A 26,050-nucleotide genomic window follows, 5' to 3' on the forward strand; every position below is an offset into this window, starting at 1 on the left:
TTGCACCTCAGATTTTTGAATTTTCTCTCCATTTAGGAAATAGTCTACCTATTTATTTCTTCTACCAAAATGTGTGATCATGCACTTCCTGACACTATTCCATCTGCCACTATTTTTCCCATTCTCCTAATCTAAGTCCTTCTGTCACCTCCCTGCTTCCTCAACACTACATACCCTTCCACCTATCTTTGTATCATCTGCACACTTGGCCATAAAGCCGTCAATTCTGTCTCTAAATCATTGGTATATAATGTAAAATGATTGGTTCCAACACAGACCCTGTGCATCACTGCTAGTTACTGGCAGCCAACCAGAAAAGGGTCCCTTCATTCCCACACTTTACCCTCCTTCCAATCATCCAATGCTCTTGCCATGCTAGAATCTCTCCTGTAATACCATGGGCTCTTAACTTGTTAAGCAGCCTCATCAATGGCATCTTGTCAAAGGACTTCCAACAGATTTGTGAGGTAAGATTTTCCATTAAGTAAACCATGCTGACTATGGTTTACTTTATCATGTGCCTCCAAGTACACTGAAACCACATCCTTAACAATTGACTCCTACATCTTCCCAACTACTGAGGTCGGACTAACTCGTCTATAATTTCATTTCTTCTGCCTCTCTCCCTCCTCTGACTTCTCTTGTCAGCACAGTTGTGTTATCTTGCCTTTAGAATACTACTACTACTTTGGGATGTAGCTATCCTGTGCCTTCCAAATTGCTCCCAGAAGTTCCAGCCATTGCCGCTCAGCTGTCATCTCTGGTGTTTACTACCAATCAATCTTGGACAGTTTCCCTCTCATGCTCCTTTACTCCACTGTAGTATTGATGCATCTCACTTTAAATTCTCCTTCTCAAATTGCAGGTTGAATTCATAATTTTATGATCACTTCCTCTAGTGGGCTTAACTATGAGCTGCTCTGAAAAGCCATCTCATAGGCATTCTACAAATTCTCCTTCTTGGGATTGAGTACCAACCTGATTTTCCCCCATCTGCCTGCATATTGAAATCCCCCTTGACTATCGTAACATTGCCCTTTTGACATGCATTTTCTTTCCCCTGTTGTAATTTGTAGACCACATCATTTCAACTGTTTGGAAGTTTGTATACAACTCCTAGCAGGGTCTTTCTACCCTTGCAGTTTCTTAGCTCCATTCACAACGATGCTACACCTTCTATGCTATGTCATTTCTTTCTAATGATTTGATTTCATTTTTTTTTACCACTTCCTTTGCCTTCCTGCCTGTCCTTTTGATGCACGGTGTATCCTTGGATGTTATGCTCCCAGCTATAATCTTCTTTCATCCATGATTCAGTGATGCCCGTAATGTTGTGCATGCCAATCTGTAACTCTGCTACAAGTTCATCTACCTTATTCCATATACTGAGTGCATTCAAATATAACACCTTCAGTACTGTATTCATTGTTCTTTTTGATTTTGTCCCCCTTGTACATTGCAAGTCATCCTGTCCACTGCAATTTTGCCTTATCATCAGCTTCTCTTTGCTAGCAGTCTCACTATACACTGCTGCTGTTTGTAAACCAACTACCCCATCCTCAGCACAATCACTCTGGTTTCCATCCCCCGGCCAAATTAGTTTAAACCCTCCCGAACTGCTCTAGCAAATGTTCCTGCAAGGATATTGGTCCCTCTTGGCTTCAGGTGTAACATCCCTTTTGAAAAGGCACAGGAAAACAAAAACACTCAATTCATTTGTTTCTCAATTATCTGAAACATAGAAAACCTACAGCACAGTACAGGCCCTTTGGCCCACAAAGCTGTGCTGAACATGTCCTTACCTTAGAAATTACCTAGGTTTACCCATAGCCCTCTATTTTTCTAAGCTCCATGTACCTATCCAGGAGTCTTTTAAAAGGCCCTATTGTATCCGCCTCCATCACTTTTGCCGGCAGCCTATTCCACGCACTTACCACTTTTTTTTAAAAAACGAACTTACCTGATATCTCTTTATGTAGAGTCCACAACAGCAAGGATTAAGAAGCGTCTTTCATGCAAGGTATGCAGTGGCAAGCAACCTGCGCGTACTTCATATTCACTTTAATTTAAAAAAAAGGGTGCAGTCTGAAAACAAGCCATGAAAGAATCAGACGCAACAGTGAGTAGTGCCCTGATTATCTAATGGTCTATCAGGGGACGGCAGTCTTGATTGTGAACTTCCAATAATTCCAGTACAAGTGAAGTTCTAAGAAGGGCAACAAGACAGTGGTTACTTATGTGTTTTCCTAGATCAAGGGAGTACAGCAGCTTTCTGTACAGTGGGCCTCATGAACAAGCGCAACTTCAAGGAAAAAGGACATGAATTCTCTTGCACACTATAGGTCAAGCGAAGGTCATGAGTAGCTACATTGTTTCAGCATTGGAAGTGGCTGTCTTTAGTGAAAACTATTGTATGCACAGGAAAGTATTCTTGTCCATGGAGGAAATATTCTTCATCAGAGGGATCTCCAGGGATAGTCTCACTTGAGACATGTCCATTTGCTAGAGATTGATTCAGAAATTGAGCTGCTTTTAGGAATGAATGTGCCTAAAACATTGGAGTTGTTGCAAGTGATTTGCAGTGTTAATAATGGACCTTAAGCAATTGGAACCATATTGGGTTGGATTGTGAATGGACCAATCAAAGGAGATGATGGGAAAGACTGATAGCAACAGTTCAAGGCGGACTTCCTTGAATGCAGTCAAGATGAACAACCTGGTTTGTCAAAGGAAGACCAGAAGTTCATAGAGCTGGTTATGAATACTGCAAAACTGTTGGATGTCCACTATCAGATTGGTTTACCTTTGAGAAAGGAGGTTAATCTGTCAAATAACAGGAAGATTGCAGAACAGTGTGCTCTAAATCTAAGAAAAAGATTTAAGAATTTGTCATTTCACACTGACTACACAGATGTTATGAAGGATGTCATAAGAGGTTATGCAGAAAGAGTGCCAGCAGAGGATCTGGAACATGGTGATTGGGAAGTTTGGTACATTCCACATCATGGTGTTTACCTCCCCAGAAAGTGAATCTTTATCTTGTATTTTACTGTGGAACCATGTTCAGGGAATATCACTTGATGCTCAGCTTTTACAGGGCCCAAATTTTACTAGCTCACTGATTGGAGTCATAACCAGATTCAGGAAAAAATAGTGATCATAGCAGATATTGGGGAATCAATGTTTCATCAGGTTAAGGTATCAGCAGAAGATGGAGATCTGCTGGCCCGATAGTGACTTCAGTCAAGATATGGTGGACTTTAGAATGGAGGTACATCTTGTTGGTGCAATTTCACCTTCAAGCTGTGCCAACTTTGCTCTTAGGAAATGCACAGAGGACAATGACAGTGAAGAACAGTTCAGCTGCGAGATAGTGGATAAAGTTTTCAGTTGCTTCTGTGTTGAAGCCTGCTTTGTGTCAGTGTCCTTTGAGGAAGAACCACTGTCTCTATCATGACCTTGTATTCATTTGTACTAAAGGCAGCTTTCAACTCTCAAAATGGATAAGCAACAGTGTGCTGTTAGAAGAGCGAAGAGTGAAAAACGAAGGATTTGGATCAAGGCAGTCCTTCAATGGAGAGAGTAGTGCACGCGCAATGGTGCATTCAGTCTGATGCTTTCAAGTTTAAGAATATGATCCGAAATAGACCACTCACTAGAAGGGGAATCCTCTCTATAATTAGTTCCATTTATGATCCTTTAGTAATCTTAAGTCTGGTGGTGCCAAGATTCTACAAGATCTATGTAAGAAAGAACTTGGCTGGGATGACACTATACCTACATCAGTTGTTCATGAGTGAGCAAGCTAGGTGGAAGAACTGTCAGTTGGAAGACTTGAGTTGTTAAATGTTTGAAGTCTCTGGATGTTGGAAACTTGTTGCTGCACAGTTACACCACTTTACTGATACAAGCAAAGATGGCTATTGAGAAGTGACCTACCCATTGCATAACACGCACACTCGGCTGCACGGCGCTCTTATCATGGGAACATCTAGGGTAGCTCCGTTGAAGTTAGTTTCCATTTCTCATATGGAGCTTATTGCTGCTAAGACGGCAAGTCTTATGGAAACATTGTGGAAGAAGTATTTGCACATGCAGCTTCATGACTCAGATTTTTGGACTGAGTACTTCTGTGCTTAAATATATCAAGAATGAAACTTCCAGATTCTGAACCTTGGTTGCAAGCAATTTCAGAAAATCTTAAGGTCTCACAAACTTCTCAGTGGAGTTATGTAAACACTTCAAGCAACTGGGCAAATGTGGAGTTTGGAGGATTGAAGATGAAAACATTCCTAAGGAATGAAACATGGGTGTCAGGGCCTCAGTATCTTCAGCCTGAAAGGGAACGGCTTATGAATCGAACTGCTAATTGATCCAGAAGTCAGGATGACTGTTAATGATAGCCATGCAGATTGAAGAGGTAGAGGACGCAGTAATACACATGATCCATCTGGTCTCATCCTAGAACCATTTGAGGAAGACAGCAGCCTAGATTCTTGGCTTTTAAACTGTTGTTTCCTAGTCAGAAGAGGAAGCAGTTGAAAATTGCTCTTACTCAGTCTGACTTGGATGGAGAATATCAGGGTATTCTTTGGAAATGGAGATTTAAAAGGCTAAAGGCCAGTCTGGTTGAGGTTGTCTCTCGGTGGAAGAACCATGGTTTGACTATCCTAGGTTTCCAACTAATGTAACTGTTAAAACTGTCAATGGGGAGTCTATGGTGATATCTTTCAACAATATTGCTGGTAAATAAAAAGTTTACTAAGCCATGACAGAGCCATGACCTGTGTTAGAACCTATTGAAAAATTCTCGGTTTGTCCGCTAATGTAGATATTTAAAGCTTTATGTAGTATTAGTTACAAACAACATTTTTGCCACCTTTCAGCCTTGCCCACCTGAATATGAAAGCATTTTATTCCAGCTAATTTTATTTTACTTTCCTCTAATCCTTAAGGATTCAGTGCGGTTGGGGCAATTAAAGCAATCCTGCATTTTTGCTAATATTCTTACTGAGTTGTGCTTGTGTACTGTATTTGAAACTTAACCAGAAATTGCATTTCTCATGAAGTATAGTATATTGAGATGTTGAGAGATTTTTTATTTTAATTCTTCTAGGTGGTTGTTACAGAATTCAAAGACCCAACTGAGTTTTATGTGCAAATTCTGACTCCAGAAAATTTTGAAACTTTAAGAACAATTGACTTATCACTCATGGAGGTGTTTGCCAATATGAATAACCTGGATGACTATATACCAGATGAAGGGGAAATATGTGCAGCAAAATTTTCAAGGGATCAGGTAAAAAGAACACTAATCTACAGATATAAAATAAGTGCCAAAACTTTTATTAGATTCAAAACTAAAGCTCTTATTTGAAGATATGTATTTAACAACTGAGCTTGTTAATTGAAATTTGTAGGAAGTAGTGAGGGTGAAGGATGTGATGATTGTTAATTTGGTAACATTTGGGTAATGCTTTTGTAAAATATTTGAAGTATTTTAAATTAGTGAAGTTTATGGAGTTGTTTTGGACTTCTGAAGATTATAGCCTACTATTGATGGAACGTGACTATTTCTGAAATTACCCTGTAAACAGGCAGATTATTTACCTATAGAACTGCCCTAGCCAACTGGTGCCAGTCTTGGCTGATACTTGCATTCTTGGTGCTTCTGCTAAGGATCAGTGCATTTAGTTGTTTTTATCCAGTTAAATGCAACAATTGCTTTTTTCAAAACTGGTCAGATCTAGGTGTTTGTATATGTAAGCAGTTTTGCTTTGTGTGTTTATATATAGTGGATTCCAGTTAATTGGGACCAGTACATTTTGGCCCAATTAAGTAGCTGCTCCAATTAGCCAAAATTTCATGGAAATAGTTATAAAAAAAATATTTAAAAAAAATACAAACTGCACTTTAACTGAGTAACAAGTTAGGTATTTAAATGAAATATTGAACAAGTTAGTACACTACCAATATTACTGCAGTACTATAAAACTCAGTATTAGTTCCTAATAGTTATTAGAAACATAGAACATAGAAACATAGAAAACCAACAGCACAATACAGGCCCTTACCTGAGAAATTACCTAGGGTTACCCATAGCCCCCTCTTTTTTTCTAAGCTCCATGTACCTATGCAGGAGTCTCTTAAAGGACCCTATTGTTTCTGCCTCCACCAGCAGCCCATTCCACGCACTCACCACTCTCTGCGTCAAAAAAAAATCAGCTTACCCCGACATCTCCTCTGTGCCTACTTCCAAGCACCTTAAAAACTGTGCCCTCTTGTGCTAGCTATTTCAGCCCTGGGAAAAACCCTCTTGACTATCCACACGATCAATGCCTCTCATTATCTTGGACGTCTCTACCAGGTCACCTCTCATCCTCTGTCGCTCCAAGGAGAAAAAGTCGAGTTCACTCAACCCATTTTCATAAGGTATGCACCCCAAACTAGGGAACACCCTTGCAAATCTGCTCTGCACCCTTTCTATGGTTTCCACATCCTTCCTATAGTGAGACGACCAGAATTGAGCACAGTACTCAAAGTGGGGTCTGACTAGGGTCCTATTTAACTGCAACATTACCTCTCGGCTCTTAGACTCAATCCCACAATTGATGAAGGCCAATGGACTGCATGCTGCCTTAACCACAGAGTCAACCTGCGCAGCATCTTTGAGTGTCCATTGGACTCGAACCCCAAGATCCCTCTGATCCTCCACACTGCCAAGAGTCTTACCATTAATACTAAACTCTGCCATCATATTTGACCTACCAAAATGAACCACCTCACACTTATCTGGGTTGAACTCTATCTGCCACTTCTCAGCCCAGTTTTGCATCCTATCAATGTCCCACTGTAACCTCTGACAGCCCTCCACACTATCCACAACACCCCCAAACCTTTGTCATCAGCAAATGTACTAATCCATTCCTCCACTTCCTCATCCAAGTCATTTATAAAAATCACGAAGAGTAAGGGTCCCAGAACAGATTCCTGAAGCACACCACTGGTCACTGACCTCCATGCAGAATATGACATGCCTACAACCACTCTTTGCCTTTTGTGGGCAAGCCAGTTCTGGATCCACAAAGCAATGTCCCCTTGGATTTCATGCCTCCTTACTTTCTCAATAAGCTTTGCACGGAGTATCTTATTAAATGCCTTGCTGAAATCCATATACAGTACGTCTATTGCTCTACCTTCATCAATGTGTTTAGTCACATCCTGATAAAATTCAATCAGGCTCATAAGGCATGACCTGCCTTTGACAAACCCATGCTGACTATTCCTAATCATATTATGCCTCTCCAAATTGTTCATAAATTCTGCCTCTCAGGATCTTTTCCATCAACTTAACAACCACTGAAGTAAGACTCACTGGTCTATAATTTCCTGGGCGCGCTCTATGCCCTTCCTTGAATAAGGGAAGAACATCCGCAACCCTCCAATCCTCCGGAACTTCTCCCGTCCCCATTGATGCAAGGATCATAGCCAGAGGCTCAACAGTCTCCTCCCTCACTGCCACAGTTGCTTGGGGTACATCTCGTCCGGTCCCAGTGACTTATCCAACTTAATGCTTTCCAAAAGCTCCAGCATATCCTCTTCCTTAATATTTACATGCTCAAGTTTTAAAATCTGCAGCAAGTCATCTCTGCAATCGCCAAGGTCCTTTTCCGTAGTGAATACTGAAGCAAAGTACTCATTAAGTACCTCTGCTCTCTCCTCTGGTTCCATACACACTTTCCACTGTCATACTTGATTGGTCCTATTCTCTCACATCTTATCCTCTTGCTCTTCACATACTTGTAGAATGCCTTGGGGGTTTTTCTTAATCCTGTCCGCCATGGCCTTATGGCCCCTTCTGGCTTTCCTAATTTCATTCTTAAGCTCTTTCTTGCTAGCCTTATCATTTTTTAGATTTCTATCATTACCTAGTTTTTTGAACCTTTTTTAAGCTTTTCTTCTTGACTAGATTTTCAACTGCCTTTGTACACCATGGTTCCTGTACCCTACCATCCTTTTCCTGTCTCATTGGAACATACCAGTGCAGAATGCCATGCAAATATCCCCTGAACATTTGCCACATTTCTGCCATGCATTTCCCTGAGAACATCTGTTCCCAATTTATGCTTCCAAGTTTCTGCCTTATAGCCTCATATTTCCCCTTACTCCAATTAAACGCTTTCCCAACTTGTCTGTTCCTATCCCTCTCCAATGCTATGGTAAAGGAGATGGAATTGTGATCACTGTCTTCAAAATGCTCTCCCACTGAGAGATCTGACACCTGACCAGGTTCATTTCCCAATACCAGATCAAATACCAGCCTCCTCTTGTAGGCTTATCTACCTATTGTGTCAGGAAATCTTCCTGAATACACCTAATAAACTACCCCATCTAAACCCCTCGCTCTAGGAAGATGCCAATCGATATTTGGGAAAATAAAATCTCCACCACAACAACCCTGTTATTATTACACCTTTCCAGAATCTGTCTCCCTATCTGCCCGTCAATGTCCCTGTTACTATTGGATGGTCTATATTTTTTTAAAAACACCCAGTAGAGTTATTGACCCCTTCCTGTTCCTAACGTCCACCCACAATGACTCTGTGGACAATCCCTCCATAACTTCCTCCTTTTCTGCAGCCTTGACATTATCTCTGATCAAAAGTGCCATGCTTCCACCTCTTTCGCCTCCCTCCCTGTCCTTTCTGAAACATCTGAAGCCTGGCACTCGAAGTAGCCATTCCTGCCACTGAGCCATCCAAGTCTCTGTAATGGCCACAACATCATAGCTCCAAGTACTGATCTATGCTGTAAGCTCATCCGCTTTGCTCAGAATACTCCTTGCAATAAAATAGACACATCTCAAACCACCGGTCTGAGTGCGTCCCTTCTCTCTCATCTACCTCTCCTCCCTCTCGCACTGTCTCTAAACTTTCTCTGTTTGTGAGCCAACCGCCTCTTCCTTTGTCACTTCAGTTCGGTTCCCACCCCCCAGCAATTCTAGTTTACATCCTCCCCAATAGCCTTTGCAAACCTCCCCACCAGGATATTGGTCCTCCCCCCCCCCCCCCCCGGGATTCAAGTGCAACCTGTCCTTTTTGTACTGGTCACACCTGCCCCAACAGAGATCCCAATCAATGATCCAGAAATCTGAATCCCTGCCCTCTGCTACAATCCCTCAGCCACGCATTTATCCGCCACCTCATTCTATTCCGATACTCACTATCACGTGGCGCAGGCAGTGATCCTGAGATTACTATCTTTGTGGTCCTGCTTCTCAACTTACTTCCTAACTCCCCGTAGTTTGTTTTCAGGACCTCCTCCCTTTTCCTAGCTATGTTGTTGGTACCAATATGTACCATGACCTCTGGCTGTTCTCCTTCCCACTTCAGGATATTGTGGATGCGATCAAAAACATCCCGGACCCTGGCACCTGGGGGGCAAACTACCATCTGTGTTTCTTTCCTGCCTCTGCAGAAACACCTGTCTGACTCCCCAACTATAGAGTCCCCTATCACTGCTGCCATCCTCTTCCTTTCCCTACCTTTCTGAGCCACTGTGCTAGAGGCGCAGCCACTGTTGCTTCGCCCAGGTCGGCAGTCTCCCCCAACAGTACTCAAACTGGAGTACTTATTGTTTAGTGGGACAGCCACTGGAGTACTTTCTGGTATCTGCCTCTTGCCCTTCTCTTTCCTGACTGTTACCCACTTATCTGTCTCCCAAGGCCAGGGTGTGACTACCTACCTATAACTCCTCTCTATCATCTCCTCACACTCCCTGACCAGATGAAGGTCATTGAGCTGCATCTCCAGTTCCCTGACCCGGTCCCTAAGGAGCTGCAGCTCGACGCACCTGGCGCAGGCTGGGAGTCTCCCGGACTTCCCACATCTGACACCGAGCGCAGAACTCTGGCCTCACACACATACTTCCTGTCTGTATTCTACACAGTTAACCTACCTGTCCTTGAACTTTTATTGTCAAAGCCTTTCTACTCTGTCTTCCTCTACTCTGTTGCCTGCTCTTCCTTCGCCCGCTTTGTAAAGCTGTCTCCTTTTAAACTCTTCTCACTGTTGTCACTGGCTGGCGTCCATGCGCTTGCGCGGTCGTGCCCCGATCAAACCATCTCCTTCTAAATTGATGGAGGAGTTCATGCAATGTATGCTGTGTTCTTTTGTTTATAAATGAACAAAATCAGTGCAGACACATAGTGTAGATAATTGATTGTCTTCATACAATGTTTTTGATTGCATCCTTCAAATCTTCATTTTCATTGTATCATTCAAGATGATTGTTACCTTCAAGTTCTTTGTAGTTCCTAGCTTGTAGAAGTAGTGAAATCGTTTCATGTTTACTCCTAGCTATTTCTCGTATCTCGAAGCTTGAAATCTTGAAGCCGAGATGAGCAAAACAGCTATAAATTGTCATGCTGCTTTTTTTCTTGCCAACTGTCAGTGACAAAAATCACTGATTTGAACACAAATGCATGGAACTGACGCTATTTTAAAAACTTCTCTCAAAGCATGGTGTAGTGCACGTAACTGACACTAGTTAGAAACAGTTCGACAACAGTCCCAATTAAGAGGCATAGAGTCCCAAATAAATGAAGGGAATCCTGGCTATTTTCTCAATTAGTTTTTCTTCTTTAAGAATTGTCTCAAGTAAGTGTCTATCCTCTTATTAACTGACTATGTAATTATGGAATCCATTAATAAACTGCTGTGTACAGATTGGCAACAATCAGTCTTTCAGGTCTTTGAAAATGAAGAGCCAGATAATGTACTTTAAGCAGCATCTATAGGAAGAGGCGCAGTCGACGTTTCAGGCCGAGATCCAGTTACAAAGAGGGGTGTTGAGTCCCAGTGAGGACAGTTTACTCACCAGTCTCACCAGTCTCTGAGGGATGATCATGTTAAATGCCGAGCTGAAGTTAATGAAAAACATCCTGGCATATGAGATATATGAGTCCTGATGAAGGGTCTCGGCCTGAAACGTCAACTGCGCCTCTTCCTATAGATGCTGCTTGGCCTGCTGCGTTCACCAGCAACTTTGATGTATGTTGCTTGAATTTCCAGCATCAGCAGAATTCCTGTTTAATGTACTTTAATCTTGTTTAATAATGAAATTTTGATACAAGTACTGTAAGCAACAAACCTTGAAAGATGATGCCATTGCATTGGGATCAATAGTTTAGCATTTCACCGGCGAGGCTTGAAACAATGCTTAGAAGTTGACTTGGTGGCATTCAGCCTGCTAGCCTTGAAAGGTGCAAATCAGGCTGAATTGTGTTTCAATGGCCTCTGGTAAGTAGGTTTTTCTTAAATTTTGGATATTGCAAGATCTGGAAATTGTCTAGTGTCTGCAACATAAGTTTAAGTTAGGAATATAGAAAGTTTGTAATACAGGCAATCTAGATTTAAATTGTATTTTTTTTTATTACCTGTTGCTCTGCTATAGAAGTGGTATAGAGCATTAGTCCAGGGTGTGAATGTTGCACAGAAGATGGCCAATGTTTTGTACATTGATTATGGAAATGGAGAAATTGTTCCACTGGACAAGATTCAGCCACTGGACATTGAGATGGCTCTTTCACCACCTTGTGTAAGTTGATTGTGAATTTCATGTTCCTACCACTCACTGGGTAAAGAAGTTTCTCCTGTACATCCCATTAAATTATACCATCTCAGATTGGTACCTTACGAGTAGAAGTGAATAGTTTCTTCCAAGTGCAACCTATTAAGCCAATTCTCAGCCTTCTGTATTGAAGAGAAAATGTATCCAGCCCAATTTTTACTGACAGGTAAGCATAGTATTTATAGTACCATATTTCTACAGCTTCTCTGTCAAGTTCTCCATTCCTTTTTTAGAATACCATATTTGTATTTAGTCATTCCAAGTGTCACCTTACTGTAGTTTGATATGTCTAATATAGCTGAAAACCAAAGCAATTATTCCCTGTACGTGTTTCATGTTTGTAATCCAAGAGCCTAGTGTTTACTTTCTTCCATTTAATTTTCCAAGTGTTATGACTTAAGATTTCCTTACTAAAACTTCATGCTATATTGGTATTAATTTGTCAATTAAATTCTTATTTGGCGCGTTTTATCATGTTTTGTAATTTATTGAGATCTTCCCCCTCAAAATCAATTCTTGATTTCATAATTTCAATCATGATCCACCAGGAACCCCAGTTTTGTTCTTTGCGAGTCTGATTTTTGGATTCTGCTTTTCAATAGGTGGCCTGCAAGCTATATTCTGCTGCTTCTCCTTTGAATAAAGTTCAAAGTAAATTTATTATCAAAGTACATACAGTATATGGCATCATATACAAACCTGAGATTCATTTTCTTGTGGGCATACTTAATAAATCTACAGAACACTGCATAATCTTTCCTCATTTATTATAGAGCATAAGATGTTTAAGAGATGGGCTATATAATGTTGCATTCTAGTTATTATTTACTCTATATTCTGGAATGGGTCTTTTTATTTTAAAACAGAAAAGAGTTGCAGCTTTTGTCATGAATTCAGTTGTGAAGGTTCCATGACACAGTATGTTTTATATTCATCTATAGAAGGGACCATACTAGTCCTTGTATTGAGAAAGGAGCCTGTCCAGGTCGTTGGAGATTGCAAGAGACTATTTTAGGAACACTGATCATAACTCAGTATGTTTACAGATAGTTATAAATAAACAGGGCCTTGGTGTGGTGGGGTACTAATTCCAACAGTGTTAGAAAGGAGCTGAAGAGAGTAAATTGGGAGCAGCTGTTCTGCATTTGATATGGAAGTTGTTTAAAGGCCAGTTCATCAGAATTCAGGAGCAACCTGTTTCTGTATGGAAGAAAAGACATCAATGACAAGCTTCAGGAACTTTGGACAATGTGAGATGTTACATATTTAGTCAGAGGGGAAAAAAGTGTATGTAAGGTTTAGGAGCCTGTAATCAGACAACTTTTGAGAAATGGGGAAAGGGGTAACAAATGAATAACCAAAAGGGCTTAAAGGAGCGGCAAAATCTCCTTGGTAAGTAAGGGGAGATGTGCAAGAATTGGTCATAACATTTTATCCACCCGAACCCTTAATACTGGTGCTCCCCAGTGTTGCCTGCAAATATCCTGCTCTACTCCCTGTATACTCATGACTGGACAGATGCAGTGCTAGTTCGATCTTTTAAATTCCCTAATGACAAATTGTTTTCAGCCAGATTAACAACAATGGTGAGATGGAATATGGGAAAGATTGTGAACCTTGTGTTATGGTGTCAGCAGAACAACCTAGCCTTTGATATTAGCAAGATGAAAAAGCTGATTGTTGACCCAAGGAAGGGGTGGTGAACGCATCCCTATCCTTGTCAGTGGACCTGCTATAGAGATGATTGATAGCTTTATTAGCCATCCGTATCACCACCAGCACCACAGTGCCATAGCAGTTAGTATGTTGCTATTGCAGCTCAGGTCATTGGAGTTCAATTCTGGCACCATCTGTAAGGATTCTAGACATCCTCCATATGAACGTGTGGGATTCTTCTAAGTGCTCTGGTTTCCTCTCTCATTCCAAAGATCTTCTAGTTAGTATGTTAATTGGTCATTGCAAATTGTCCAGATTAGGCTGGGATTAAATAGGGGGGTTGTGGGCTGATGCAACTTGTTGAACCGGAAGGGCCTGTTCCGTGTTGTATCTCTAAATAAATAACCTCCCCTACTCGCATCATATTGATGATATGATCAAGAAAGCACATAGTGTATGTACTTCATAGGGTACCTGAGGAAATTTTGACTTGTCCACAAGACTTTCAATTAACAGATGTACTATAGAAAATCTCCTGATGGTTTACATCTCAACCTGTAATGGCAACTACTCTGCTCTGCATTGTCAGAGCTTGCAGAGAGTGGTAAGTGCTTCAGAGTCCATCACCAGCTGGCCACCTTCCATCCAGTCAGTTTTCATTGTGTTGTTGCAGGAAGCTTAATAGGTATCAGAAAAGATGCCCACCACCCAGCCCATTCCGTTTCTCGTTCTCTTTTCTGGGAGAAGATACAGGAGCTTGAAAGCTTGGACATCCAGCCTCAAGAACAGTTTCTCCACTACAGACTTCTGAACCAATTACTTTTTAGATTATGAAGACACACAGTCCTCTTTTATTGTCATTTAGTAATGCATGCATTAAGAAATGATACAATATTTCCTCTGGTGTAATATCACAAAACACAGGACAGACCAAGACTGAAAAAACTAACAAAACCACATAATCATAACATATAGTTACAACAGTACAACAATACCTTAACTTGATGAAGTCCATGAACTTTTTACTGTGCTCAAAGTCTCTCAAATGTCCCACATCTCACGCAGACGGGAGAAGGAAGAAAAACTCTCCCTGCCGTGCCCGACCACAGTCCGACTCTGAGTCATCGGAAAACTTCGAGCCTCCGATCAGCTCTCCGACACCGAGTACTGAACGCTATCTCTACCCGAACAATTCGACCTCAATCTTGGTTGCCAACAGCAGGCAAAGCCAGGGATTTTGAGGCCTTCCCTCTGAAAGATTCCCAATCACGCAGTAACAACAGCAGCGAACTGGCGTTTCAGAAATTTCTCCAGATGTTCCTCTGTGCTTTCACGTCCGTCTCCATCAAATCAGAATTGTCCACGGCCCCTATTTAACAGATACGATATCATTTTTCACTGGAGGGTTGCGCACGCGCGGCACGCTGCTCTCTCTCCTCCCGCCGATTCATATATTACCATACATAATATACAGCATGTATATGATAAACTAATCTGAAATCTGAGCAGACAATGTTATTCTGACTAGACTTCTGTGATCAGTGGTTTTTACACAGATAAATGTTGGGAACTGCTGTGATATGTCTTGGATGAATGCATAGGTGGCTAATTAAGTTGCAGATTACACAAATTGGCAGAGTTGTGTACAGTGGGGAAGGTTGTCAATGTTTAGTTGGAATTGTGGGTTGAGAAATGCCAGATGAAGTTAATCCTGACAAGTGTGAGATGTGGCACTTTGGGAGGCCAAATGAAGAGGAAAGTACTGTATACAGTAAATGGCAGAACCCTTTGAGCTATGATGAATAAGGGGATCATGAGATACAAGTCCATAATTCTCTGAAAGTGACAACGCAAGTACTGTATATATAATGGTAAAGAAGGCATAGACCACCTTTGTTCAGGGTTTTGATCATAAAAGATGTAAAATTATGTTACAGATGTATCAAATTTTGGTTATGCCATATTCAGAGTATTGTATACTGTTTTTCTTCACTATTTGCAGGAAGGATATGGAGGCTTGTGAGAGAGTACAGAAAAATTCACCAGGATATTGCCTGGATTAGGGTTTACTAGCTCTAAGAGTTTGGACAAATTTAGTTTGTTTTCTGTAGCATGTTGGAGGATGAGGAAACGTGTGAAATTTGAAAGGCAAAAATGCTCTGTTCTAAAGATTGAAATGTTAAATACTAGAAGCCATGATTTTAAGGTGAGTTAAACTTTCAAGGAGGTTTATGGGACAAGCTTTTTATTCCCATAATGGTAGATCCCTGGAATGAACTGCAAGGAGAAGTGGTAAAAGCAGATGTGGTTGCTGCATTTGAGAGGCATTTTGAATGGAACTTGAGCAGGAGAGGAATGGTGGGATGTGAACTATACACAAGGAAAGGGGAATTTGTTTAAATTAATATTGCAGTTGACCCACATATGTGAGCTATAGAGTTGTTGCTCTGTGTGCTGAGTTGTTACGTATTAACAACTAAATGACAGTTGATAGAAATTGACCTTGTGTATGTTTTGTAGTTGTCATTCTGTGAGGAATAGATATAAATGTTTTTTGAATATTAAAATGTGGGTTTGTTGAAGTGTATAAATCTTTGAAACCTAATTTCAACCCTAGGCAATGAAATGCTGTGTTGCAAATATCCCAAAACACACCAGATGGAATGAAGAGTACATTTCATCAATCAAGCTTCAACTTTTACAGAAACCTTGCTCCATGACTATCATTGAGAAAGTGGATAATCTGTCCTGTACTGCTGTGGAACTCGTAATGCCTTCTGGTAACTTCCTTTGCCTCTTAATGACAATTTCATCCAATGATTATCTTATTGTTAATTTTTAAAAACGTGTATCTGTGCTTGCATCCATTTATACTGGCTTAAAAATTTATTACAGGAAAGTTATTACAGAAGAGCATATTAGAGTATGCCACAAATCAAGATGATAGAATCAAGATTTCAGGTAAGAACTCAAAGAAAACTTGAAATGTTTGCAATCAATGTACAATAATGCAGCTCAGAAGGATGCCCCTAACTCAGGAAGAACTTGAATATTTAGTTATTTTCCCATATGTATACATATTTCCCCCTTAAATAATTATCCAATTCTGAGTTGAAATCTACCAGCATTTTGGGCAATACATAATGCATGGCAAACTTACAATAATTTCGCTGGGTTCACAACACAATGCTTCTAAATCTAAGCATCTGGCTACTGATCTTTCTGTCTAGAAATTTGATTTTTTTGCTGTCAGTTTACTATTTTGCCTAAACCTTTTTGTCTGAAGGGTTCAAAATAATCTATTTGAAGCAGAATGATTCCAGCTTTCTGCCCCAACCCTTTGTTCACAAAAATGAGTTTTACAACCAGGAATTTTGATCAATTTAACTAAGTATTTTTATTTGTGAGTCACATGCTCCTGTTTTTCAAAGTGGAGCCCAGAAACAAAAACAAAAATGTTAGCAATTCAGAAGTATTCATCACCCTTTGCTCAGGACTTAGTTGAACTAACTCAAAGTTTATTACAGCATGTAGTCTTTTTGGATAAGTCTCTATTAGTTTTGCAGAATATGATGGAGCAAGATTTGCCCATTCCTCCTTGCAAATTGCTCAAGCTGTACAAGGTTAGTTGGGGAGTGATGGTGGACAGCAATCTTGCCAGAGATGTTCGATTGGTTTAACGTCTGGATTCTCACTGGGCCACAGAAGGACTTCTCTTGATTTGAAGCCATTCCATGGTTGCTCTGACTCTACTTTGGCTCTTTGTCCTGCTGAAAGACTAACTTCCTCCCTAGTCTAAACTTTCTGATAGAGGATAGCTGGTTTTTATCCAGGATTCATCTTACGATCAATCCTGACAGGATTTCCAATCCCTGCTGCTGAAAAGCAACCTCATGGTATGATGCTGCTACCTCTGCCATACTTTACAGTAGGAATGGTGTTACCTGACTGATGCGCAGTAGTAGATTTATGCCACATGTACTGCTTAGTGTTGAGGCCAAAAAGTTCCACTTTAGTCTCACCTGACCACAAGACATTCCACATCTTTACAGTAACTTTTTAGTGACACTTTGCAAAGTCTTTATGGACAAGGGTATGCTTTTTAAAAAAAAAATGCCAGGGCTGCTTATTTGCCAGTCTTCCATAAATACTCTTTTTGTACAAAGATTAGAGATTGTGGAGCCATGAACTTCATCTGCTGCTGAAGGTCACACTGGTCTTACTAGTGCCATTCTTCTCCAGCAGCTAAGTTCAGAAGGGAAGCCTGACCTAGGCAGTGTGGCTATGGTTTCATATTTTTTCACAATGGACTACACTAAACTGCAAGGTATATTCAGTGCCTTTGTAAGGTCTTGTACTCTTGCCCAGATTTGTGCTTCTCTTATTATTTTTTCCTGACTTGAATGCTCGTTTGTCTTCATTTTCGTTTGGTGTGTTGAAAATTTACCATACTGTTGGACCTTGCAAAGAGAGCAAGTATTTATTCTTAATGAATTAATTAAAAACAGGTGATCCTCCAATTTTCTACGTCATCAAATTGAAGGAGTTGGTAAAGTACTAAACACCCGAGGAAAGTTAGCATACTAATTATATAGGAGAATGAATATTTTTTCAGCCTTTATTTTTTTAAATTTTTAGTAAATTGTTGACAGACTTTGGAATTTTGATTTGACATGATGCACAATGTTCTGTAGATTAGCTTAAAAATCCTACTTCAATATTTTAAATTCAGAAATTGAGACTGTAAAAGGTGATGGTTGTGGGGGCTGAATACTTTTTCAAGGCACGGTATCCATATACTGTTCTATCATCTAAAGCATTAATATAATTAGAAAAGAATGATGGTTTGATATTAACCCCTTGGAAATGATATACATGTCCCCATAGGCTTTAAAACCTCCTCTTACTCCTTGGTATATTTCCTAAAGAATCAGCTGCCTTGCTCTGAGTTCTAACTAGAGTTTTAGAAGCTCAATATAATTTGCATTATGTCAATGATTTGGGTGACGGACTTGTTGGCTTTGTGGCCAAGTTTGCAGGCGATATGAGCGTAGGTGGAGGGGCAGGTAGTGTTGAAGAAGCAAGGAGCCTGCAGAAAGACAGATGGATTAGGAGAATGGACAAAGAAGGGACAGATGGAATATAGTATCGGGAAGTATATCTTCACGCACTTCAGTAGAAGAAATAAAAAGCGTAGACTATTATCTAAATAGAGAGAAAAATCAAAAATCCAAGGTGCAAAGGCACTTGGGAGTCCTTGTGCAGGATTCCCTAAAGGTTAATTTGCAGTTTGAGCCGTTGGTGAGGAAGGCAAATGCAATGTTAGGATTCCTTAAGAGGAGCAGAATATGAAAGCAAGGATGAAGTTTTTGGCCCCTTATCTAAGAAAAGATGTGCTGGCATTGAGGATGGTTCAGAAGAGGTTCACGAGAATGATTTCAGGAATTTAAGGGTTACCATATGAGGACCAATGATGGCTCCGGACCTGTATTCACTGGAATTTAGAAGAATTTGGGGCGGGAGGGGGGTAAGAGAATTTCACTGAAATCTATCAAATATTGAAAGGCCTTGATTGTGGGCAGGATGTTTACTACTGTGTAGGAATCTTGGACTAGAGGGCAGAGCCTCAGAATGGGGGGGGGGGCATCTATTTAGAATGGAGATGAGGAATTGCTTTAGCTAGAGATTGGTGAATCTGGAATTTGTTCCTACCATCAGCTGTGGAGGACAAGTTGCTTGGATATATTTAAGGCAGATATTGATAGTTTCATGATTAGTCAGCGCATGAAGGGTTACGGGGAGAAGGCAAGAGACTGGGGATGAGAGGGAAATGGATCAGCCATTGATGAAATGATAGAGCAGACTCTGGGCCATATGGTCTAATTCTGCTCTTATACCTTTTGGTCTTGTGTTCTTGTATTTTTATTACTAGTCAGTTTCAATTATGAATATGTATGCATCACAGTTTGCTTTTTCACCTTCTTTAAAATTACCATTTTTTTTTCTCTAAGTAAATTAATCATGTGCATGGCAAATAAAATTTAGAGCTGAGAACAGTGATAAGACGTTAGGAAGAGTGCCTTGGGTCTTCCTGAAGTTTTGGTTTTTCTCCTCATTCTCTAGTAAATTTGAACAGTTCTGTCCCATTGAAATTATATTCTGAATACCCAAGTTCAGGTTATGAATGTATATCCAGTAAAATATCTGGTCCTATCTTTTGACCATGTTAGTTTGATCCTGGCCAGTGTTCTTTAAAAATTATTCATTTTATGGTGAAATGATTTTTTTTAGGACAAGAAGACCTCACAAAGCTACTTCATAAAAACAATGGAGATCATATATCCGGAGAGAGCATGTTATCTTTGTGTGTTGAAGATGTTGATGATGTTGCTGTCATTGTATCACACGTTGAAACACCAAGCAACTTCTTCTGTCAGCAGCTAGTTAATAGATGTAAGAATTACTTTTCAGCCATATGTTTATTCCTCTGAATTGAGTAATGTCAATAAAGCATTCTTAATTTTGTAGTCATAGAGCACTACAGAGAAGTAGACCCTTCAGCCTGTCTAGTTCATGTCAAACTGTTATCCTGTCTAATCCAGTTGACCTGCACCTGGACCATAGTCCTTTGTAACCCTCCCGTCAATTTTCCGGCTTTTTCTTGGAGCCTTTCTTGAACAACAGAGCAATGTTAGATATCATCCGTCATTATTATCTTCCTATTTCTAGCCTCACTAGCATATGTGGTATGGGTAGCAATCTTGATATCACTACTCTGGAAGTCCTGTTCTTTAACTTAACACTTAACTGCCTGAACTTTGCAAGACCTTGGTATGTTACTATTTGTGCATTATAAAGAATTTCAGTTCCTGGTGGGCTATGTGAATAGTTCACCCGGAACCGGAAGCTACAATGGTGAGCTGGTAGCATGTGCTCAAGTTGAGAGCAGTTCACTAATAAAAATGTTCTAGCATAAATCCATCCAAGTTTCTTTATTAAGAACAAACATGACCCTTGGTCCCCTTCCTGCCTATGTCATTGTTGAGATGTGGACTACAACCTCTGGCTGCTCACCCTCCCCATAAGAATTTAATGGTCTCAGTCCCTAACCCTGGCATTTCAGAAGTAACATACAATTCAGGAATCTCGTTCTCACCTGCCTCCTGTCTGTTCCTCTGACCGCACCAATGAGTCCCTATCATATCTGCTAGCATCTTCTTCCCTCCCCTCCCATCACCTCTTCTGAGTCACAGAGCCGGACTCAGTGCCGGAGACCTGACTTCTGTGGCTTTCCTTTGGTTGTTTCACACCCTAGCAGTATCCAAATCAGTATACTTGTTATTGAGGGGAGCAGCAACAAGGATACTTGTACTATAAGCCTATTCCCTTTCCAATTCCTGACAGTCACGTGTCTGCTGCAGCTTAAGTGTGAGTCTTGCAGGAGGTCTTTTTTTTCCCCTCACCTTATTCTTCGGAATGATCTGAGGGTCATCTGGCTGCAGCTCAAGTTCTCCAACACAGTCTGGAAAGAGCTCCACCCAAATTCTTTCTCTCTTGTGTCATGTGTGTCAGGCTTTGTTACAAGATGGAATAGTAGAGATCATTTTGCACTTTTTAATCACTTCTCACCATACCCAAAAAAATCTTTTAATTGATACTGTCTGGCACATAATATTTGCCTTATGGCAGAGCAAAGATTTTGTTGAATAGATCCTCTGTCAAAAAATGAAGTTGTGTTGTACCTCCAAAGGAAAATCTGAATTGGTGTTCATGATTTGCTTTCATAATTGGTGTTAAAGTTTTTAGAAACATAAGTCTACAGCACATTACAGGCCCTTTGGCCCACAATGTTATGCTGACCATGTAACTTCCTCTAGAAACTACCTAGAATTCCCTCACCGTATAGCCTGCTATTTTTCTAAGCTCCATGTACCAATCTAAGAGTCTCTTTTAAGACCCTATTGTATCTGCCTCTACCACCATCACCAGCAGTGCATTCCACATACCCACCACTCTGTGTGGGGGAAAAACTTGCCTCTGACATGTACCCTTGTACCTACTTCCAAGCACCTTAAAACTATGCCCCCTCATGTTAGCCATTTCAGCCCTGGGGGAGAGACCTTCTGGCTAATCATATGATCAATGCTTCTCATGCCTCTCATCAAGAACCATTCTGCTCTTGAACCAGGGGCATAACTTCACTTGCCTCATCACTGAACTGTTCCCACAACCTATGGGCTTGCTTTCGAGGACTTTTCATCTCATTTTCTCGGTATTTATTGCTTTATTTATTATTGCTATCATTATGATTTATTTTTCTTTTTGTATTTGCAGTTTTTTTTTGCACATTGGTTGTTTGTCCATCCTGCTGTGTGCGTCTTTGCCCACAAGGAAAAGAATCTGTGTTGTATATGGTGATATATTTGTACTTCGATAAGTTTACTTTATGTTGAACTATACATACAAATCCCTTTTGCATAATTTGGAAGCACTTTTTATTACTAGTTGTTGACTACCTAATTTTCTGCTTTTATATCCATCAGTATGTGCTAGAATAGTCTGATTGGGTGTGTGATAAGGAGTAAAGACTATGTGGTGCCAGCTGCATAATTGAGCCCCTCTGTCTTTTTGAAAACAATTTTTAAAAGATACAAGTTTATTGTTGCAAGTTGTTAGTAATGAAAGAGAATAGTTCATGAAAAATAGGGGGCAAACTATTCAAGGAAAATATGGATGATGCATTGTAGACTTGCCATGTAACTAAAATTTTGGCTTGTTATTCATTTTCAAGAATTTATTAACCTCATCCTAATTGGTGAAATGCAAAGTTTTGTTCATATTAAATATTGCTATAGCTTTCATAAGTAAGCATAACATTCAGAAAAGTGAAGCATTATTATGAATAAAATGTGCATCAGGTAAGATGCTGTTTCTTCACATTGAAGTGTAACTTCTGATTTAATTAACAGATGAGTTTCAAAGACTACAAAAAGCATTGACTGAATATTGTCATAACTTGACTCTTGTATCAAGTTATAGACCATCAGTTGAAGAAATGTGCTGTGCCCAATTCACAGGTATGGTATTAGGATCAAAGATATGCCCATCTGCCTCAAACATTAATCTTCATTTATTTCATTCCCCAACGGATATTATGTTGTAAAACATAATTGAAGGAGACCCTTTAGAAGAAATGTTATTAATATAGAATAGGTTGTCTTAGGGAGTTATATCTGCACAAAGTAATTTTGGTGATCAATTTGTGCAACATTAATTCCACTACTTCTACAATCCAAATCCACGTAGCTCATCAGAACTCTGAGTTGCATTCTACTTTGGACCACTGACAATTTTAAATTGATATTCCTTATGATGTGGCATTAAATGATTTCATTTTCTCTTAATGTTCTGAGTTGTGTCCTGACCTCATAACTTTTGGAAATAGGCTTGTCTCAAATCTCTCCACCCATGATTTCCCATGAAATTATCCTATGAACCTACTCTGAATATTGTTTGCAGATTTAATAACCTGTTGGATGTGATATCTAAAGCAATATACAGCCATTTTCCTTTGGGCTTTGTCTTTGTATGTTATGTTTCTATTTGTGTTTTAAAAATAATGTATGCTTGTTTTAATTTGTATCGGTGCATTCCAGATGCTTCTGGCCTCTCTCTGTCCCTGAACTCGGCGTTGAGTTTAGGAGTGGTTCCTAATTTCACTCATTTGATCGGCCGGAAGCACTTTATATCTGGCCCCTCAGTTTTACAAAAGTCTTACCTGGTGTACAAGCCGTGACCCTATTCACTTGCACTTATCTTCAGTAAAGAATTTTTTCCCTCTAAACTTTGTTTTAACTTGCTAAAATTGAATGTCTTCTAACTTGTTTCTGATTTTATTTTTAAATTTTTAATTGTAATGTAATTACTCTTTTTAGTTTCTGACTAAAGGCTACCAACAGTGAACTATGCCTTCTAAAGGAATATTTTGTTAGGTGATCGGGGATTTCCATGGACGTGACCTCAGTATAAGCTGCCCAAAGCCTGCTCTAACTTTCAGAATAGCTTCAGTATCTATAGCTTGCTGTTAGGAGCCACATCGTTACAAAATCTTTACTTTAGAGATTATACTGAAAGTGAATGCAAGGTGCAGATTAGTTGATCTATTGGACCAGTTTTGATAATTGGCCTTTTAAAATACTATTACTCTTTTGCTATATTCCTGTTTTATTTTCACTTTCTCTGACTTGCACGTTGAGGGAATTATGTATTTCAAAGTTTTGTTACTATTTACTTGCATGTTTCTTGTTTCCCTGAACATGTTTCACCACGTTTTTATTTTTTATTGTCACATCTGAGGGTTAAGTTTATCCACAGAAGGTAATGGGCATATGGAACAAGATGCCAGAAGAGTTAAAAGCGGGAACAATTACAATTAAAGACATTTAGACAAATATATGGATAGGAAAGGTTTAGAGAGATGGGTCAAAGCAGGCAAGTGGAATTACTATGGACAAGCATCTGGGTCAGTATGGATGCATTGGGTTGAAGGGCCTGTTCCTATATTGTATAATTCTGAATGGCCATTTACTGCCTCCATCCTGCCAATCTTTTTCCAATTTTTAGTTGATGTTTGCTGACGATCAACTTTTATGTGAGTAACTCTGATCGCTATCAACACAGTAAGCCATTTATTAAAACATAAGGATAGTCATTAACATTGAGATGTTTTCCTGATGAGCTATAATATTTAAAAAAATTATTAGTCTTGTTTAGTAAAGATTATTTGGGGAAAATAAAATCAAATGGTATAGCCAATAGGGCATAGTATCCCTGAAAGGGTGATATAATATTTGAATATCCTATGGACAACTGATCCTTGGAAAATAAATACTAAGCTGAATTTATTCAGGCTATATAAGATTCTAAGGCAAACAAAATAAAAATAATAGGTTCTGGTAAGTAATTTTAAATTGTATCAAGACTTGAAATTAAATGGATTTCATAATTGTGTAATTGAAAATGTAAACTTGAGCAGAACAATATTGAAATGCAGTAACAGTTGCAAAATTCAACAAGGAAGCAATTAAAATAATTGCTTAACACTATTGCAATTAAAATAACTGATGCAATAGTTTTAGGAGAATTTTTTGTAGTAAGCAGATTGAGCTATGCTAATGAAGAATTATTTGGAGATTAAGCAAATGGGAGAATGCAGGTCATGGTGTTGTCATTTATCTTGCAGAAGATCACCAGTGGTACAGAGCTGTTGTGATACGTTACTTCCCTGAGGATATTGCTCTGGTGGGGTATGTAGATTTTGGAAATGTTGAAAAGCTTCATTTGAGTCACCTGCGTCCAATCAAAGAAGAACTGTTGGAATTGCCACATCAGGCATTGAAATGTGCTTTGGCTGGTGAGTACACAATTTCAGACTTGGATGCTTTATATAGGATTTTACCTAGATATTTGAGCTGTTGCATGTAAATGTTTTTTCTAAGTAATTTAGCTTATTTTCTATGCCAATCCGTCAAAATAAATTTGCCTGCTCATGTAAACTGCACTTTATTTCTGTCGCAGCTAATTTTTCATTTTGCAAAATCACTACTACTTTGCGTTTTTTTTAATATATATATATATATACACACACACACGCGCATACATATACACACACACACACACGCATACATATATATATATCTACGCACGCACGCACACATACATATATATACGCACACGCACACATACACACACACACACATATATATATACGCACGCACACATACATATATATATACATACACACTCACACTCACACTCAAAAATACTGAACAGGTTGACCACCAGTTTTCCAGAAACTGATGGTTAATTCGGATGAAATTACAAGATGTGGTTTACTGGGCGGCCACCAGCTGGCAGCGCGTATAGTGCACGCCGCACCATCTGTGGCAAGACTCATTTTGGCAAAAGCATGCTATTGTTATTATTTACATTGCACTTGGTAGTCCCAATATTTTGTGCTTATTTTTGCTTATTTTACATAAATTTAACCCTAGCTATAGCTTCTAAGATAAGTACAAGTACCAGTGGCAATGTCAAACGTAAATAGTCCACATTGATCCAAGAGAAGGTTGAAATATGAAGATGGCGGGGCGACGCAGTGTGCAGCGGCCACTCCCGTGATGAATATCTGTTATTTGTCAAGTAGGGTGCCGTGCACAATCTTGATTTGATGGAGACTGACGTGAGAGCTTGGAGGAACATCTGGTGAAACTTCTGAAATGCCTGTTTCCCTGCCGCTGCTACTGTGTGATCCAGAATCTCCGGAGGGGAAGGCCCTGAGTCCTCTGCTTAGCTCGGTAGCCAGGGTGGGGTTGAAGCGCTCGGCAGAGATGGTGCTCGGTGTCGGAGGGCTGGTCGGAGGCTCGAAGTTTTCGGACGGACTCAGAGTCGGCTGTGATTGGGTGCTTCCAGGGTGCTGCATCGGCAAGTTTGCGGCGCTGGAGGTTCATGGCAGGGAGAGTTTCTCCCTTCTACCGTCTGCATGAGATGATGGGCTATCAGGACTTTGAGACTTTTTTTTTACTGTGCCTATGGTCTGCTCTTTATCAAATTACAGTATTGCTTTGCACTGTTGTAACTATATGTTATAATTATGTGGATTATGTAAGTTTTAGTGTTGGTTTGTCCTGTGTTCCTGTGGTATCATACTGGAGGAACATTGTATCATTTCTTAATTCATGCATTTCTAAATGGCAATAAACGA

General features: G+C 39.8%; 1 protein-coding gene across 3 annotated transcripts in view; it reads left to right on the forward strand.

Moving 5' to 3' along the window:
• The window catches only part of tdrd1 (tudor domain containing 1), an 84,335-nt gene that overhangs the window by 35,129 nt on the left and 23,156 nt on the right, over positions 1-26,050 (forward strand). For all 3 annotated transcript variants that reach the window (XM_063071217.1, XM_063071218.1, XM_063071219.1), the window contains 7 exons: positions 5,117-5,299; positions 11,455-11,598; positions 15,905-16,067; positions 16,183-16,248; positions 19,579-19,740; positions 22,257-22,364; positions 24,530-24,700. In XM_063071217.1, coding sequence (XP_062927287.1) covers positions 5,117-5,299; positions 11,455-11,598; positions 15,905-16,067; positions 16,183-16,248; positions 19,579-19,740; positions 22,257-22,364; positions 24,530-24,700 — 997 coding nt within the window. The remainder of the gene's footprint in view (positions 1-5,116; positions 5,300-11,454; positions 11,599-15,904; positions 16,068-16,182; positions 16,249-19,578; positions 19,741-22,256; positions 22,365-24,529; positions 24,701-26,050) is intronic.

This window comes from Mobula hypostoma, chromosome 19, assembly GCF_963921235.1.
Source record: "Mobula hypostoma chromosome 19, sMobHyp1.1, whole genome shotgun sequence".
Lineage (NCBI taxonomy): Eukaryota > Metazoa > Chordata > Chondrichthyes > Myliobatiformes > Myliobatidae > Mobula > Mobula hypostoma.